This window comes from Gouania willdenowi, chromosome 5 (assembly GCF_900634775.1).
Source record: "Gouania willdenowi chromosome 5, fGouWil2.1, whole genome shotgun sequence".
NCBI classification, from domain to species: Eukaryota; Metazoa; Chordata; class Actinopteri; order Blenniiformes; family Gobiesocidae; genus Gouania; species Gouania willdenowi.
In genome coordinates, this window is record NC_041048.1 from 22635685 (window position 1) to 22654418 (window position 18734).

General features: G+C 39.0%; 1 protein-coding gene across 2 annotated transcripts; it reads right to left on the reverse strand.

Annotated features, from left to right (window-relative positions):
• Window positions 1-2180: 2180 nt before the first annotated feature.
• Window positions 2181-17030, reverse strand: LOC114462928 (leucine-rich repeat neuronal protein 2-like). Of its 2 annotated transcripts, none has more exons than XM_028446034.1 (2): window positions 16742-17030; window positions 2181-5426 (listed from the first exon to the last, which is right to left on the reverse strand). In XM_028446034.1, the coding sequence occupies exon 2, from the start codon at window positions 5053-5055 to the stop codon at window positions 2692-2694; it is 2364 nt and encodes a 787-aa protein (XP_028301835.1). In that variant the 5' UTR covers window positions 5056-5426; window positions 16742-17030; the 3' UTR covers window positions 2181-2691. The 2 variants fall into 2 exon arrangements, with proteins under 2 accessions (XP_028301835.1, XP_028301836.1); XM_028446035.1 differs by having other exon boundaries at window positions 16728-17030.
• Window positions 17031-18734: the final 1704 nt, after the last annotated feature.

The following is an 18734-nucleotide window of genomic DNA, read 5'->3' on the forward strand; positions in this document are numbered from 1 at the left end:
TGTGTATTTTACTGAACACCTTATTTAAGGAATACAGTATTTGATCTATTTTTTTTCATTCATTATTCCCATTCCAATCCAGATTGGACCTGGATGAAATTCAGTGGGGGAATTGAGGAACCAACCTGCCATAATGCAGTCAAATTTGATAAAGATCGGGTTATGACAAACTGAAATAGGAATTGTTGATATTTCCCTAATGCTGAGAAATAAGCATCTTTAGTTTTCAAACTGATCCAAAATTTAATGGAATCTTCCTTGGCTTAAGATCAATCTTTGGTTAAAATATGATCAGAATCTGTTACATACTTGTGACGTAATCCTGCTAACAGAGAAACAAACAAATGAACGCAGGTGATTATATTAACGGTAAATACAGAGAAATACACAAAGGGACAACTGAAAATGCACAATAATAAAGGACAACAGAAAAACAAAAAGAAAAGTTGCACAAGGAGACTAAAATACACAAAAGTAACAAAAAACTTAACACATTTGTAGCAAACTTGCGATATGAAATACAAAGGTTCACAAAAACAAACTAAGTAAAAAAAAAAGTTTTAAAGGACCAGCAGCCGATGACATTTGACCCTCCTGCTTCCCGTAGCAGCTGAGTGCTTTGTTTACAACATGGCGGACACTGCGGGTGCTCCATAGACTCACTTGTCTGTTGTTTGTAGTGATACACTGAGAAAACAAGCCAGTTGGAACAGAGAATGAGCAAACCGTGTGCTCAGTGTCTGGATATAAAGCGGTGGATTGAGCGGTGTTGTGATAATCTACTCGCCCGCCTACCCCGCGATTAAATCGGCATCCACCGGCGGCGGAAGCACATAGACAATCAGCGAATGCGGACTGTGAGGCAACATTGTTTGACTTTTAATGCCATAATCTACGTTGTTAGACTTTTAAATGCTTTTAATCTATATGGATCATTTATTCTCTCCTACCTGTTGTTTAACTTGGTGATTTACAACTGCCGGTGTAGTGTAAAATAGTCCTACGCGTGAAAGCCTCCTACAGGCGCATGCGCACTAATAGCGTACTAAATATTTACATGTATACGTACAATATTTTGCTACCTTAAATTTTCCTACTATGATAAACCCTAATTCGAACCCTAACCCTAAAAATGTAAAGGAAAAATTGTACCTTTTTTCTGCATGACAGACGCACATGCGCATGCCCACTCTGTACCATAGGAAACTTTATTGGCAAGTCTCTCCCTTATATGTTAAAGTGTCTCTCCCATATTAAAGCACATGTACGAATGTTGTATGATATATCATGTAGAGCATAATAAATAATAACACTGCTTAATTTGAGGTTACAGTGGGTGCTGAACATTTCAAGCTGCATTTTGGATTTATTTTGGCAGGTCCATAATACAGCTTTCAAAACTTATGTTCCAAAAATGATAATGATGAAAACAGTTAGATTGGTGAATTTGTTTTCATTCCTTATTTGTGAAGCAAAACTCGAGACGTTCTCTCTCTCTCTGTATATATTTATTTTTATATATTTTTATATTTTTGCTGCCCCCTCGGCAAGAATCTCCACCTTTGCCCGCGACTCTGAAAACAGGAACAAGCAGGTCTGAAAAATGGATGGATGGACATGAATACTGAAGGTAACTATGGGGAGGAAACATTAAGACTTCCCAAAAAAGCTCTATAGAATATATTCGAAGAGGTGCAGAAACCTTGTTTTTGACTCTCAAATGTATCTAAAATAAAACTCAAATTAATGCTAGAATGCTCTTTAACTGCTGAACTCAGTCATGGGTTTTAAAATAGATTATTATGGTCTTGGTTTTGACTCGGTCTCAACATCCAAAAGTCTTGGTTTCTGTGCATTCTGGTCTTGGGCAAGACATGGTCTCAGATAGTGTGGTCTTGAGAAGAAGAGAACACGACTAACTCATAATCATTCAGTTGCACATGAAATCCAGCAGAGGACCCACTCTGTCCAGTTTTTGCTGGAATACATCAGTTGGTCTTTGCAGCCATCATAGTCAAACTGCAACCAACAAACTGTAGCTAGAGCTACTGCTTTTTATACAGAATGGATGGAGGTCTCACAGAATATCATTTCTAAAGATCATGTTACAAGTCTAAAAAAAAGAATAACAAAGATGTAGAGTCAATCTAAAGACTTTATTATACTGTATATAGCTCAAAATAGAATTTTACACGATCACCTTGATAGTAAAACAGAATGTGCGGGATGTACGAAATTGGCATATAGGATGTATTTGCCACCCAATGCAAAGTAATGAAGGCTAAGCAGTGGAGCTGTGTACATCCTCTCTGTGTCCAAACACAGCTTTCTTTATGGTTCTCACAGCAAACATGTCGACAGTTAACAGGACAGCCTTCTTCTTTCTGTAAATATAATACCAGGAGCAGATTCTGTAATTCACTGTTCAGGTGTTAGTTGTTAGTCCTGTCTTCACCTTCCATTGCTGCAGGAGTGTGATTGTCCCATTTATTTCCCCAGTTATGGCGCAGACATTCTTTATGACACATTATAACACAAAACAATGTCAGAATACACTTTATACTTTATATAAAATTAATACAAATCTCTTTCTACACCATTTATGATTTTTAGCTTCCAGTTTTGAGCGACAAAGTTTATATTTACATTTGTTTGGCATGTGTTGCCTTGTATTCAGGGTGTGCAGTTATTTCAGCAGATCTGATGTAACTGCAGCATCTCATTGGGATTTGGTGGGTGTTTTTCACTTCCATTCATCTTTTGATAACCAATCAGAGCCCCAGGACTAAAATGCAGGGTAAGGTTTTTCTTCACTGGCCCCTCTCTGGGCTCAGTGTCCCAGCATTGGCCTGCCAGCAGCAGTATGAGTGCGAGGAGCATTAGAGTGACAGCTGTGGAGGTCAAATTGGGGTTGAGCTGCATGCTGGGCAGATGTTTCTGTGCTGCTTGTGTTCTGAATGAGACACACTGAGGTTTTCTGCTCTCTCTCAGCCTCCTACTGGTATGTTTCCCAACCTCAGTGATCCCTAAATGCAGACAGACTCTGTAAAACGTTCCCACTTGCAGATGTGTCAGGTTGAAGCTCTGTGTACCTGCGAGGATGCGTGTGGTGTAAGTGGGTGCGTGGGTGTCAGAGAATATGGCCTGCCAGGACAGGCGAGTTGAGGGGATGTTGCGTCCGCTCTGCCAGGAGAGGACAGCGTAGTGCTCTCCAACCTCTCTCACCTCCAACCTTGCATCTACTGTCATTACTGGAACTGTTTTATGTTTGCCAACCCTGTCCTTATTTCTTTTTTTTTCTTTGGCATACACACCAACAGTAACACTTTGTGTATCAGCACCAAGGTAATTCTCAGCCACACACGTGTACCTTCCCACCTCTCTGACGGTGATCTTGCTTATCTCCAGAGTTCCTTCTGGATGTACCTGGTAGTGTTTGAAAGACTGACAGGGATTTCTGTCTTTCATCTGCAGAATTGGGACATCAGAGGGAGATGTTTGGTTGTATTCTCCAGATAATGTCTGGTTTCTGCAAAAAGCAGATGTTGAGTCTTTAAATGCGGAGTTTTGTGCAGGACGAAGTTTGAGACCAGAAGGAGTTACCCAGTACACTTCAGGCTGTGGATCAGCGAGAGCTCGGCAGTGCAAAACCAGTTTTCCCCCTTCTCTCAGCCCTACGTATGATGGTAGAGAATTAGGGGGGATCATTGGGAGGCAGGAAGCAGACATTTCCCCAGGCAACACCTCTCTCACCCTACGAGCTCTCAGTTCTGGAGGTTCTGTGCACAATGTGGCCTGAGGTTGAATAAATCGTACTACACGTTTACTTTGTGTGTTACTTTTTGTATCTTTTTCAGTATGAACTGGAGAGGCATCCTTGGCGGCCCAGTGAAAGAGGCAGTCGCACCGCAGAGGATTGGAGTGTAAGCTGACCTCCTGCAGCCTGGGCAGGGAGAGCATGACGTGATGGGGCAAAACGCTCAGGGAGTTAGAGTTCAGCATTAGACTCTCCAACCTGCTCAGCTTGAGGAAACTTTCTGGGTGAATGTAGGACAGACGGGGGTTGTTGGTGATCTCCAGTTTGGTAAGCTCCGGAAGGTTCTGCAAAGCAGCTCTCTCAATAGTCAACAGCTCCTCCATGTTGTTCAGCCCGAGCTCCTTCAAGTGGATCATATTTTGAAAATCTCCTGTTCTAATTTGTTTGATGCGGTTCTTATTTAGGTCCAGGAACTTCAATCCAGGCACTTTCGTCAGGGCTTGAGTTGGGACTTTGGTTAGATGGTTATCATAGAAGGAGAGACTCTCTAGTCTTTCTAACCCCTCCAGTGCTTTTTCAGCCAAGTCTTGGAGACCCATACCACCAAGTACAAGACTTCGAAGGGATTTCAAAGCAATGAAGCCTTGTTCTGGGAGAGCCTCCACCGGGTTGCCTCCAAGCATCAAGACCTCCAACTGAGGCAAGGCCTTGAACCATTGTGGGTCAACAGTGGTGAGTTTGTTGTTGTTAATATGAAGACGCAATAGAGACTCCAGCCCCTTGAAGGCTCCAGGTGCTATTGAATGCAAGTTGTTATGGCTCAGGAAGAGTTCTTGCAAAGCTGGCAGCGAGGAGAATGAGGTATCTGGGAGGTGACTGAGATGATTTTCCTCCAGGTGAAGAGAAAGAAGAGATAACAGGAGGGAACTCTGAGTTATTGTTTTAACACGACTGAAGTGATTCTGGGACAGATCAAGGTCGGTGAGGTTGGGGAGTCTGTGCAGTACTGCTGTGTCCAACACTGACAGAAGGTTACTCTGTAGTCGCAAGGTGTGTGTGTCAGGGGGTAACGGCAGAGGGAGAGTGGTCAACAGCAGATTGTTGCAGTCCACAGTGGGAGCCTCATGGTAGACTGATTGAGCTGAGAACCAGGGCTTTATCTGACACATGCACCTGGCTGGGCAGGACACATGCCACGGTAGTGCAGGGGGTAGTGACCCCACAGCACAGGGCACTAACACAACAGTGAAAACACACAGTAAATGGTATAATTGTAGAAGCGCTAAATATGACTTCATAATCGTACCACAGAAGCTAATTTGGACAACTTAAAGAAGAGATTTGTATGGAGATGAAGAATAAACTATTTCAGGTTTAAAAGCATTTTAAAAAACTGAAATGTTGGACAGGCAGACATAATTTATGAAACGTTTCACAACATATGTACAGATTGTTTCACATGTAATTTCAACAATGGATTGAGGTCAAACTGAAGAACCTATATAAGTTTCTTTTCATGTTTGAGCTTGTGAAGACTCAACTGTAAAAGTGATGAGTTACAGTAGTAGATCAGGGGCTGTAGCTCAGGAACTGCCTCTGTTGTCACGCCTTCATTCTTCCATCTAAACTGCAGGCTCCGCACTCATGGCTTGGGGCAGGGCTGCTCTCACTGTTCAGTTAAAAACACATGAAAAGAACAAGAAAAAAAATTCAGACAAGAATACATGTAGAAAATATACTTTTAACCTAAACAACAGCATGTCAGGAAATACTATGCAAAGCTCTGAAAACAGAAAATGGCTGCATTTACATGGATGTGAAAAATTCCAATGTTTTATTCTTATGGAAATCCAGGCTGAATGGTGTTATTAAAGGTATTGTGGAGGACGTTTCTTTTGGCTTCTAATTCAGGGTGGATCATCAAGACTATTGATCCTAATAATTGTCAATCATTCTGACGTCATAGGTGTCATAGGTGTTTGCATGCGCACTTTCAAGTGTTTAAAAGAGGGTGAATCACCCACTAACTGGAAACGGACTCGGAAGAGGATCATAGTTGTAAGCTTTTGATTCAGATTTGACAATAGTCAACCTCGTAGTTATTAGCAGTTTATCCTAATGTAAGCTATGATTAGCGATGCCAGCCCTGGCACAAGTCATGCACCGGGCTCGTGCACGCTCTCTCACACACGTTTAATAGCCGTTCCCTCTTGGGAGCAGGTAGAGTGTTGCGCATGGGCTTTTTTTCTAAAAGTGGAGAGGGCGTTTCTTTTCTAAACTTCGGGAAAATTTTCCTCTATAGCTTTAACATGTGTAGGAATTACAAGAGAAATACAAAAATAAAATATTTAACAAAACAAGATTGTTGTAGCCAGCAACACATGAATTATAATGTAATCCAGCATGTTCATAAATCTTTCATGTTGGTACTTTGCATTGAATGCCTGTTAAAGGCTCCCATGAATGTTGTATTATGTAACAGTTTAAGAAAAACGCCATGCATGTTTAATCTTATTAGCTTGTCATACTTTCACACATGCACACACACACACATGCACACACACCAGAGTTTCATCAGCGTTTGGCTGATTCTCATTTCCAGGGAAACTCACTGTTCAAGACCACTTCACAAACAAATTCCAGGAGTGATTAGTGCACCAATGAAATGTTTGCCATCCTCACAAAAGTTAATCTTGTCAGGTTCAACTGATAATAAAGTAAGTCTAAAAATTAGAGCACAAGTGGGTCATTACAAGCTGTGCAAATAATCATTAATACAAACACGTTGTTGTCATGTGACCAGTTTTCTTTCAGAGATTTTTGAAACATTAAAATCTTTCTTCCTAGAATCTTTTTAACTGGTTTACGAATAGACTGAAAATGATATGGTAAACCTACGCTTACCTCAGGCCTGATAAATAACTGATGGATGACCTGCTGCCGCATGTGAATGTGCATCTCGTAAAACTCTCGTTAATTATTATGTTGCTTCCAGTATGATTTCCTAACTCTTTTTCTGCTTCTTCAAATGAAAATATGCTTTAGATGGAAAAAAGTCACATTGTTAATCGATTTCCTGCTGCCCCTGGTAAAGGCCTTGACCACTGTGCTAACTGTGTTAAAGCTAATAATAAGAGGTTAGTTAGGATTAGTGCTGGGTTCAGTGTTAGGTTTAGGGTTAGGAATATTTAAATATCTTTTTGAAATTCCTTCCAGGCAGCACAAAAAATGTTTTCATAGCAGCACAAAATATATGATGAAATTGTGTAATTATTTATGCCCCTTTTTCATGATCCCCCATACAACTGCAGTGACACGCATCAAGCACTGAATTAACGGTTAGATTTTCAGAGATGTTTGGTGGTTTTGTGGCATTTTGGCCAGATGTCAACAGCTTGTGTCTCTGCAATATTGATCACGGAGTCAAATAAGATCCATAGAAAAAAATTTCAGTTTGTGTCTACCCTAGGGGTACTCTGATTAACTGAAGGTCCACCTGAGTAAAAATGTGTGCAAACAAGGAGGAAATGCAAATGGATCAATTTAGCAAATGAAAAATGCTGCTGGGACAAATAGCAGGGATTGTTTTGCACATGTATTTAGAAAGTTTCATCTGTTGTTTCTTTTTGTTTTCCGCACTGCATTTGTCACAGCCTCTAAAATTGTGTTTCTCCTGGTCACACTCTGATGTGTTTGCTGTAATTCAAGGATATATCGTTATTCGCCTCTTCCATAAACCTCAACAGAGTGTTAGTTTGCTTGTGTTTTGCACAAAATCCTACTTTGAACAGTTTCCACCACTCTAAAAACACCTGTCATAATCTTTGTTGGCAATTTTGATAAATAATGTGTAACAGGAAAACACAAAACATGCAATCGAATTTGTTTCTCAATAAATATCTTATTTATTATAACTATCTGTGATTTTAGCCTTGTTAAGTAATAAAAATCTAATATATGTAACATTTACCAATGCCCAATAGCATTATTATGCATAATCTTGCATGATTTGGTTTAAATGTGTGTTTTTGCTATAGATAACGGTGATTAATTTCATTCCTTGAAACAATAACAATCCTTGACATCAGTAAATACTGTATTGGTGAGGCTGCAATGTGGTACCTTGTGAATTGTTCTGAGTCGCATGAAAATGAGGAGATTCTTTTTCATCTATTTTACTTCACTATAATGTTGTAATAACGGTGAAATATTTTCCACCATTCGTAACCACTTTTAAACAAACTGTCTAAAATTTTAACTTTTTAATGAAACATTTGAATGCCCCCTCCCACCCACAAAAAACAAACAAGAAAAAAAAAAACATAAATTGTATGGATGAAAGCTTTATAGTATAGATAGTATAGTCAAGATATAGTATAGAAAATAGTATCATAGTTTCATTTCATTTATGATTATATGATTATACGCCAAACCCATCATACACATATCAAAAAGCCATGCAATAGATGCCTGGTTGCTATGGAAACGGCTTTCACTTCTGTCTCTGTGAATTTCAAGATTTAGTTGAATTTATTTAATGTGGTGTTGCACACTAAATGATGAAGATACCCATGCAGCCACAACACAACACAACACAACACAACACAACACAACACAACACAACACAACACAACCGGTCGGGGATTACTGGAACACATGCTAGCGACTGAAGCCAAATAGGAACTGATGTGGAAATGCTCTGCAACACACTGTCCACCCAAAGACTCCTGTGTGGTGTAAAATGAAGGCATGTGGTTGTGCTTGAAGATGGAATATAGAGTTTTAAACATGAGGAAATACTGTATGATGGAAAAACTTTCAATCATTTTCAAGTCCTCTTATTAATATCATAAAACATATCAGAAATGTAAAGCAAATCAAATGTGTCAAAGATAATACTGTCGAATAAACTCTCACATACTTCTTCTAATATGGAGAATGTTGCTGAGAGAGCTAAATATGTCAATTTACACATTTGTGAAGCGAGTAGTAGCAAAAGCAACTGTGTTAGAGGCTAATTAAATTAGATACAAGCTTATCTCCTCATTGCAATTACCATTTACCTCCAAACACATTTTAACCCTGGGTCTTTACCTTGGCAACTGTGGTTAAAGTGTATGCATTAAAAATTCCTGCACATGTGCAGCTCTTTCATTAGCTTAAACCTGTTGATCTCTTTGGAGCCGCTGCCTGCTCACCTCCCAGGATACAGAAATGAATTATTCTACAGCTGACATGTTTAACAACTGGCCTTGGTGTCAGAGATTGGTTAATTTAGCAGTATGGTAAATGTGACAAGCAATTCAGTACTATGTTTTAGATGTTTGGGAAATGGATTTCCTTTTTAACAAAGCGTTTTGTGTGTGTGCGTGAGCGTGGCGAGCCACTTAATTCACATTAGGCTTTATACTTTATGTTATCTAAGGTGGAAGAGAAAGCTGACTCCTGCAATGCAGACTCATTCTGCCATTAAAGTTACTCTCCACCTTGTGTAACCTCTTTTTTGCTTTGTGTTTGGACCTTGAACCTTTGTGTGAACTCGGATTGACTTTTTGTGTAAGATCTCTACATGTTTTATCTAATCTTCATGGTGAATTGTCTGTATGTGTTTCTTGTTGAATGAAAGAGCAATGTAAAATGAATATGTTATATTGTATTACCTCCGCCAAGGAGGTAATATCTTATCTGCTGTGTATTAATTTGTTCATCTGTTTGCAGGTATACGTCAAAAGCACTTAATCAATGTTGACACAAAATTGTAACCAGAGGTAGACCTTACACCAGACATAGGCAACTGGTGGCCCACGGTCTAATTTTGTGCGGCGCCCAAAACAAATCCCCAAAAATTGTATTCCAAGAAGTTGGAAGGAATATAAAGCCCAACATGATACACAAAATAACTGCCAAAACACACAAATCGACAAAATGCACCAAGTACACAAAAACATTCCAAAAATACACAAAATGACAACAAAGAAAAGACAGACACAACAATTACTTAAACAAACAAAATGACTATGAAAACTATGAGAGGTTGGAGAGGGCGTTAAGAGAGAGGTCATTTAGGTTAGAGAGGGACCGGAGAGGGTCCCATTCCTCTCTCAAACACTCCCTCTATGTCTGCTTCTTCCCTTGTGTGTTTGCTCCTGTACTCCTTCTGGCTTTTGTCTTGCAGGTCCGTGGGATCCTCAGTGTGGAGTTACAGAGTCTCAACAACTCTGTCTCCACCCTTTCCTCTGCACACACCCAACACAGCATAACGTGGATGGCTGTTCATCATAGGAATGGGATCCACACAAGGTTCCTGCTGTTTAACAGAAGGTTTTCCTTGCCGCCATGATGAATTCATGTTGGGTGTGGGATACATATGTATGTGTATATACGTATATATGCATATGTGTGTATCCATAAAATGAAGAGTCCGTCCTTAAGACTGCTCTACTGTAAAGTGCCTTGAGATACCATTGGTTATGATTTGGCGCTATACAAATAAAGATTGATTGATTGATTGATTGAAAACACACAAAAAAACCACACATTATAAAATAGCTCCCAAAACACTGTCAACAAAATGACAGGAAAATACAGAAAACAACAACAAAAATATAGAAAGTGAGTGCAAAAACACAAATCCAAAGCAAAAATGCAGAAAATGACAGAAAAATACACAAAATTACAACAAGAACACAAAAAATAACAAAAACTAAATTACTCCAAAAACACACAAACTGACTAAAAATTCATATAACTCATCCTCATTTACAAAATTTCAAAACTTAAAATCTCGGTTCTTTAGAAAATTTGGTTCTTCAATTTACCCCATGGAGTTGTAACTGGACCAAAGCTGGACTGTATATTTTTTTACAATTTTTTTTGAAAAAAAAAAAAAAAAAGTGCACTCTTACATTTGAATTGACTATATTGTTATTAATGGAGATATAAAGCCTTTAAAGTATGAATGATTCATCATGATACCATCACAACTGCCAATATCTGGTAAAGAGGAGATTTGGCACTGGTGGAGGGCTCTCTAACTGTTCTTGTTTTATTTATATTTCATTTACTACATAAAAGCATTTTGTATTTCCCTTTTTTCTTCAGTTTGCAATGAGTAAAAGTTTTTCAAGGACCATATGAGATAAACTGGGAAAACTGATTAAAAATAATTATCAACTCCTTTCATGTTTTGGGACACCCTGTAATTAACAGAATAAAAATATTTCACCCTTTTTATATTTTCCTCTTTATAGATTTTGTACAAGTTATTAGACATTGTGAAAGCAGTTTCCAACATAAATAAATATTGACACAGTTTGTGTAATGAACTTCTCAAAGACATTGGAAGCCACACTTGTGACCTTTCCTGACACATGCGAAGTCTTTCCATCCTGCCAGCTGGTCTGCTAAAGCTCTGTAGGTCCGCACTCTAATTATGTGACAATCTGGAATTTAAGCAACTACACAACTTGCAGGCTTTGAAGTCAAAGCCATTGTTGCCAAGTTGCTAACAAGGAGGGAATAATTGGTAGATTGTGTTCACAGAATTTCAATGCTATAGTACTGTATTTTAAAAGAAATGTCAGTGATCTAAACATTATAAACCCAGGAGAAGCTCCCACCCCTTAGGAGCTCTTCGTACTCCATTCACTTTCATCTCCACTTTTTCATCTTTCCTCATGAAACCTGCTCAATAATAGATTCACCATTTAGTGTTTGATGTGCCTCATTTTTTGTATCGTTTTTTTCCATCAGCTCACCATGTTTTTCTAGTGTGTGCACGTGAGTTTTCAGGGAGGATTAAAGACTGTAAAGTAGATCAGTATGACTCAGTCAGTAGCTATACTTGCATAACTGTCTCCTCCCAGCACTGCACGATCATTTCAGTGCAAAGGTGTTACTACTCTGCTCACTGCTCTGGGATTTATTTCAAATGCACTGTACAAATCATACACAGCAGTGCCCTAACCAGACACAGATCCAAAACCCTAAATCAACATCAAAAACAAAACAAAAAAAAGTGAATGTAACCATGTCGGAAATAAACTGAATAAATAAATAAATAAATAAATAAATAAATAAATAAAATAAAAAAAGGGCAGACACATCCTGAACTATTTGTTACAACCAGTAACCATAACTAAAATCAATATTCTTCAACAGGTGGAGCTGAAGCAGCATTTTGGTGTTAAGTGGTGAAAACAAATCAATGAACCCCTCATTGACTTTCAATGGTTTAATCCATGAACACGTGTATATAGAAATGCACCCATTTAGTGTTGTGTGAAAACAACACTTCAGAAAAGCATTATTAACTTTTGAGTATCAGCCATTGTGTGTGATTTATTTAGCCGAGCGTATCGTTTCGCACTCTATTAGCCTCTGTAAGATTAGCACACAACTGGAAAGAACGGCTGGTCTTTAAAACTCTGAACCAAGAGACAGAGCAACCTACTGCCATGGAGTAGGGACGGGCCAAGTTCAGATGAGTCAAAATGCTAAAACTTTCATCACAAATGAAAATGTTCATAGAAAATCATATTTTGTATAAAAAAATATCTGATTTTCCTTTTCAAAAATTGTTTTGTTCGTATGTTTTACATTTTGACTAGATTGAATTGACCAATTTTACAGCGGTGTCCCATTCCAGTTGTAGTTATTGGAAGATTTGTGCTTAAAAAGAACATTTATAGAAACCTAATATTTGTATTTCTTATAAAGCAATGCTTCTCAAATGGGGGTACGTGATGACACTACATGGGGTACTTGAGAGAGGTTGTGAGTGAAAAATTAACAAATGTCAGTCTTAGTCCAGACAAGAGCCACTAAATCAGGGTTTTTCAACCTTGGGGTCAGGACCCCATATGGGGTCACCTGAAATTTCAGAAATATTAATATTAAAAATTAAATTAAAATAAAACACAACCTTCAACAACTGTATTCAATTGATAATTGGTACCACAAAATAACAACATGTCCTAAGAGGCCCATATTCAAGCCAGAGTGTGGCCATTGCTCGGCAGAATCCTAAGTTGGATCCCCTACAGAATGGCTACCACAAGAAATCCAATGGCCAGCTGAAACCAACCATGACTAAGACCCTTTCTGGCTCCAAAGGCCATTATTGAGATTGTTAGCTGTCATTGTAAAACAGACTGTTCTACTGATCTTTGTCAGTGTGGCAGTGTCTCACTGATGAATACATGCTGAGCAAGTATCAAACTGATTATGATGATATGTAAAGACACCTTGGTTGCCTAAAAGATCAATTCATCTCTGTCATAAGGAGCATGTTGGTTGATAACCCTTGGAACCTGGTTATCCTGTTTACGGTTTATTTGGGCGAAAGGTAAAGGATATATCTTATATATTTTGTCTCATGGGTGATTTCGTATTATCAGGGGGGGTGTAAATTGTCTCCTGCTCTGTTATAATAGCCTCTACTCTAGTATAAATACCACTAACTTTGTAGAACGCTCATGTCTGATCACTTGTAAAACCTTCAATAAAACTAAACATTTCAGTGAAACCATTTTGTGGTTATGTCTTGCTTATTTATTTTGATATCATTGGATTCATTGGCCCTTAAAATGGTAATTTAGCTGTCAAAATAAAAGCTCTAGGTTATTTAGAAGCCAATATATTGACAAAAACCCTTTTTATGATATCCATTGTAAAATTGAAGATGGTGGTATCAAGGCAAATGGAAACAGTTTTTCCTGAATGCTCATATAGATTTTCCTAAAATGTATAGTTTTAATACTCTCCACAAAAATCTGGCGAAATTACATATATTACCTGACTATATGGTTAATTGGAATGATTTTTAGAATTATGAGTCACACATTTGGAATTTTATCTTGTTAGCTTTGATAACTTGCACGACACTGAAGCCTCGGTGGGTGGGAAAAGGGTTGGGGCCTGCTGGGTAACCAGTGTGCGCGGCTGCATTAATGATGGTATTGAAGCGTCCTCTGTGCGAGGTCCACCAGAAAGTGTTTACAATTACAAATAGACACACCCACCGCATGTCCTAGGTCAGTATAGGTGATGGTCACCTTGGTACCATCTCCTCCATCCACCACAGAGGCATAAAAAATACAACACCCATTTAATGTACAGCGTTTAAACAACACTCACTCAAGGCACTCGCTGCAAGCTTTACTCATGTTACGCTGAATTAAACAGAGAGTGTCTCAGAATTAGTGGGTGTTACTCTGTGGACTACTTTATTCAGCAGCATGACAGACTGATGGGACAGCATACACTGGTTTCCAGCTGTGCTCACGCTCCAAACCTGTTGCTGAGGAGGTGGGGCTTACATGTGGCACTGAAACTCCAAGATCTTAATGAAGATAAACACTCCAGCTCACTTTACATCTTTGGCCTGGAGCAAAGATTTGTCCTCTTTTGGTGCTGGGATTTCTCAGTAAACATGCATCATCTGTGCTATAAGACAAAGAATGAGCCTGAGTATGTACTTGATTGTCAGAGAGTGATTGGTCACTAAGCCACTGGGGAGGGGCAAGGGAACCGAAGAAGAAGGGAATCGAAGAAGAACAACAATGAAGGGTAGATGGAGTCAGCATCACAGAGATAAACAGAAGAATAAACACGACCTCAGCCAGAAGGGCTCGCAGTAACCAGCTTCTGCAAATGTCAGTAATCAGGACAACTGTCAAATCCATTTCATTAAATAACTATTTTATGAAATTTAGCAACATGCACGACTGAACGTATCCTATATCTTTTGTGTGCGATAATACAAATTCCTCAATTTTTTGTGCTGCTTGGAAAGAATTTCAAACAGATGTATCTGTCGTACGCAAAAGAAACCTGGATGGATATTTTGTTTAGGTCAATATATATATATATATATATATATATATATATATATATATATATATATATATATATATATATAAATATATATATATATATATAAATATATATATATATATTTCAAATCAGGACTGATTCTGTCTTATAGGACCACTTCAGACAGATTCATGTTGTAGAAGAGCTCACTGGCCAATAGAAGCAATGCATTATTGTGAAGTGGTGAATTGAAACGTTATGAATACATAAATAAATCAAAATGAAACTAGCAGATTACGACAACCCCCTACCCTCAGCCCTGCCATCCAGCCCCCAAAGGGGTGGATAGGAGTGTGGTGCACAAAGTGAGTGAGCCAGACCAGCTGGAAATGAGGTGAAGTGTCCATGTAGGAGGCCCATCTGGTGTGAGCCCGGCCCGTCCATATAGTGAAACGATGGCGCAGATGGGCACGCGGGGGCCCGGGGACACGCCGAGCAGCACAGCCGAAAGTCCACTTCGCGGCACCCCCCAAACCTTGTCGGCCCCGCGAAGCACGGCGGCACCCCCCAACCCATCCAGGGGCGACCCCCATCGCCTACCGGCCCCGAGCGGCCTGCCCTGCCACAACCGGCAGCAGAAAAACCCACGTCCTCACCAGGACCAGCTTGGCCCCACAGTACAACACTGTCCATAGGGAGGCAGCCCGGCCCCCCCAACGAGAGAGGACTTCCCAGGATTTTTGGCCCTGTCCGGTTTGACAAAATGCGCTGTGCTTAACCCCAACCCTGAATAAAATGTTCTATCTAGCTGTAATTAAGGTAAATTCCTCTTTTGTTGCGCAGTGACAATGAAAAAAAGTAATTGCTTGAAAAATTGCTGTGCGTACCACAAAATTACTTGAAATACAAAAGCTCGATATTTGTTTCAAGCAGCACGAAAAAAAAGAGGAAATCATGTTGACATGCACAAAATGCTAGATTAAATAACATGACAATTTCACAATCCCCCCTCGAGATTGTACGTTACTCTGATCCAAACAACCAAGACAAATTCAAAGATGTGAGGGTGGTAGTTTTTGTTACTGTTTGCTATGACCTGTGCTAACGTGAACGTTATACTCTAAAAAGTGATCTTCATATTCTTCTTAATGATCTTGAGCGATCGCAGAGTAATTTCTGAGTCAAACCAGTTGAAGAAAAACTAAATGCATCATTGAACTAATTTGCAAGTTCTTGTAAGACTAACAGCTTAAGGGGAGACAAGCTCCATTTGGTTGAGGTATGGCATCAATTTGTTGTTTTGTCAACCATTAAATCATTTTATAAAGAAACTGAAGTTGCACAAGTGTGTTGATAATAGGATTCAGTTTTTAACTTTGTACAAATTAATTTAAGGTGAGAAAAAATGTCATATTAAGGTAGTATGGAAAATGGTCCATTTTGTTGGATTTTTGGCACATTTATTGGGAAATATTTAAAAAAAAAAAAAAAGCTTGCAAGGACTAGCAAAATTAGTGTTTTTCATTGTTTTTTTTACTTTAGGCACAAAATGCAATAAAGGATAAAAAAAAATGTATGATTTTGCATATGATTACATATGATCTGTCAACTAAACTGTAAACTCATGGGAGCTTGGTTCATGGTCGTGTACCTGTTAATCATGACAATTTGTTGAATGTCTTTAGAACAGATGGATTTAAACACTCATGAAAGTCAGGTGTGTTTATCCTTTGTCTGCATGTGACTTTACAGAGCTAGATGAGCACATAATGTAAAATTCATAGACAAAGGTGAAACGAGGCAAGCATTTACATGCATGAAATGGCTCCGTGCACAAGGTTTGTTTGAGCTTTGCAGAAGGACTGCAACAGGGCAGAAAAGAGTGGGAGGATTGCGAGAGCAGCGAGGATGGATGGTGTGACAGCGACAGAGGAGCTGGATGCAGACACTGAGAACACAGTGGAAACGCTTTGCGGCTGATTGTCTAATACCTGCGATCACACAGAAACACTCATCATTTACTAGCCAGCACAGACTCCCGAGTTTCTCTAATCCACACAAACCCTCCTGAATCAAGCTGCTTCATCATCAACTGTCTGCGCTCAACATCACCTGTTTGTGTGAGTGCTGCAATGACCTGTTAGAAAATGCTTACTTCATTCATCTTACCTCAGCTAAAAATGTGCAACATCGTCATTTCTTGCCATCTTCATCTGCGGCCAGTCCTCATCTGCATTTGCTTCACATGCCAGGATGCTCAGTGTTCATCCTCTTCCTTTCACTCACAAATTCTCTGAGCTCTTCGGGGCATCTAAAATATCGTCTTCCCTGGCTCTGAATCTCTACAACGGGCTGAAAGAAAATTGGCACAGACTGAACCTCTCTCGCTCTGTCTCTGTTGCGTTTCTTGCTATCCCTCCAGCTAAAGAGGAGATGAGGTGTGTTCTGCAGCAGCACTTGTGTCCTTCCCATATCTCCTCCTCTCTTTATGTTGCCTGCCTCACTCTCTACTCCTTTTCTCATTTCCAGCTGCACAAATCAATGGAAAACCACTGAAGCACTTTCAAATTTCCTCAAGATAAGAGGTTTCTTTTAGCTCATGGTGGAATGTCTGATTTCTGCTGTTGCACGTACAGTTAAGAACCTGTTTTTTTGTGCTAAGTCATGTTAAAAGCAACAGGAATGAGTGTATGCAATTTTTACAATTGAAAAACTAACACCCATTGTGTAACGTCTCATAAAAAGCTCTCTGTCAGTGTGATAAGTGCTGAGAAAACATTTTTCACAAAGATATTTAAAAACTAGAATGTTTTTTTTTAGGTAAGTTTAAATTGCTTTCAGAAATTTTTAAACAACAACATGTACAGGTATGTATGACGTTATGTACAACATTGGAGGAAAACACAGGTTTAATAAAATGTTTAAACTAGAAATATAAGATATTAGCATTTTGCTGATATACGATATTGTCCAAAGCTAAATTTAACAGCACATATTGGTTTTTCAATATTGGTGGAAAACCATCAAATTCGACCAATATTACATTTTATGGCAAATATCGGTTGATAATATCAACCATCTCTAGTTTAAACCCATCTCTAAAGTTTAATACGGAAAATCAGGGGCTAAGTAACAGTTTTCTTTAAACCTGCTCAGTATTTGTTATATAAATAGTTGGATATTGACAGTTTTTCAGCTATTCACCCTCACAGTCCTACAATGGTCATCAATCAAAACAATTAAGAAAGCACAAATATTTACATGGTATTAAATACATCACATTCATTTTATTTACTTTTTCTGTGATCATGGTAATAACACACCAGTTGTTACCACCTTAATCTATAATTCACAGGGAGAAGGAAAGGAAAAAGGGTCAAGAGCTATTTCAAGGTCAACCAGATTTGAAACAAAGAAACTCATAAGGAGGTGGTTGTATTAGTTTCACATTCTGCAATTAAGTTAACTTTAGTGCAAGAGGTGCATATGTGACAAAGAGTCGGCACTATGTGTAACGTAATGACAATTACAAAGAAAATCAAAAGTATCTATTTGTACGGTTGCCGTATGCACAACCCCCGGTGCTATTGGTACGGTTACCGATGTACAAGTATGTAGCGTCTTAGGGTTAGGGTTACGTTTATGGTTAGAGTTAGGTTATAGCCCAATATTGCTACAATTTTTAGGGTTAGGGTTAAGTTATAACCCAATATCGCAACAATTTTTAGGGTTAGGTTTAGGGTAACCCCCAATTTCCACTGAATGCGGCTCCGCTGTGCCACCGGAGCTGATAGGTTTCCACTTTAGTCTATGTGTTCATTTCCGCCGGGTCCGCTGCGGTGCGTGTCTGCTCCTTCCCAGCTCCGACAGTCCGGTGCCCTCCACCAGATATACGCAGGGCTTCTGTTTCTAGCGAACACCAGAGCACGACGCATCAATCAACACAGAGCAAATGAAGCTAAACAGGAAATGAAGCACGTATTCCGCAATAAATATCGGGTTACTTATATATCTGAACTTCAGATTATATTTCAAGTATTTACATCACCAAAACGTCAATGTGTAAAAACAAAATCACATTCACTACATTGTTTCCTCTCATACTGTAACTGCGCTGTAAACTGCAGCAACTTTGATTTAGTTCATGTTTTACTGGTGCAGT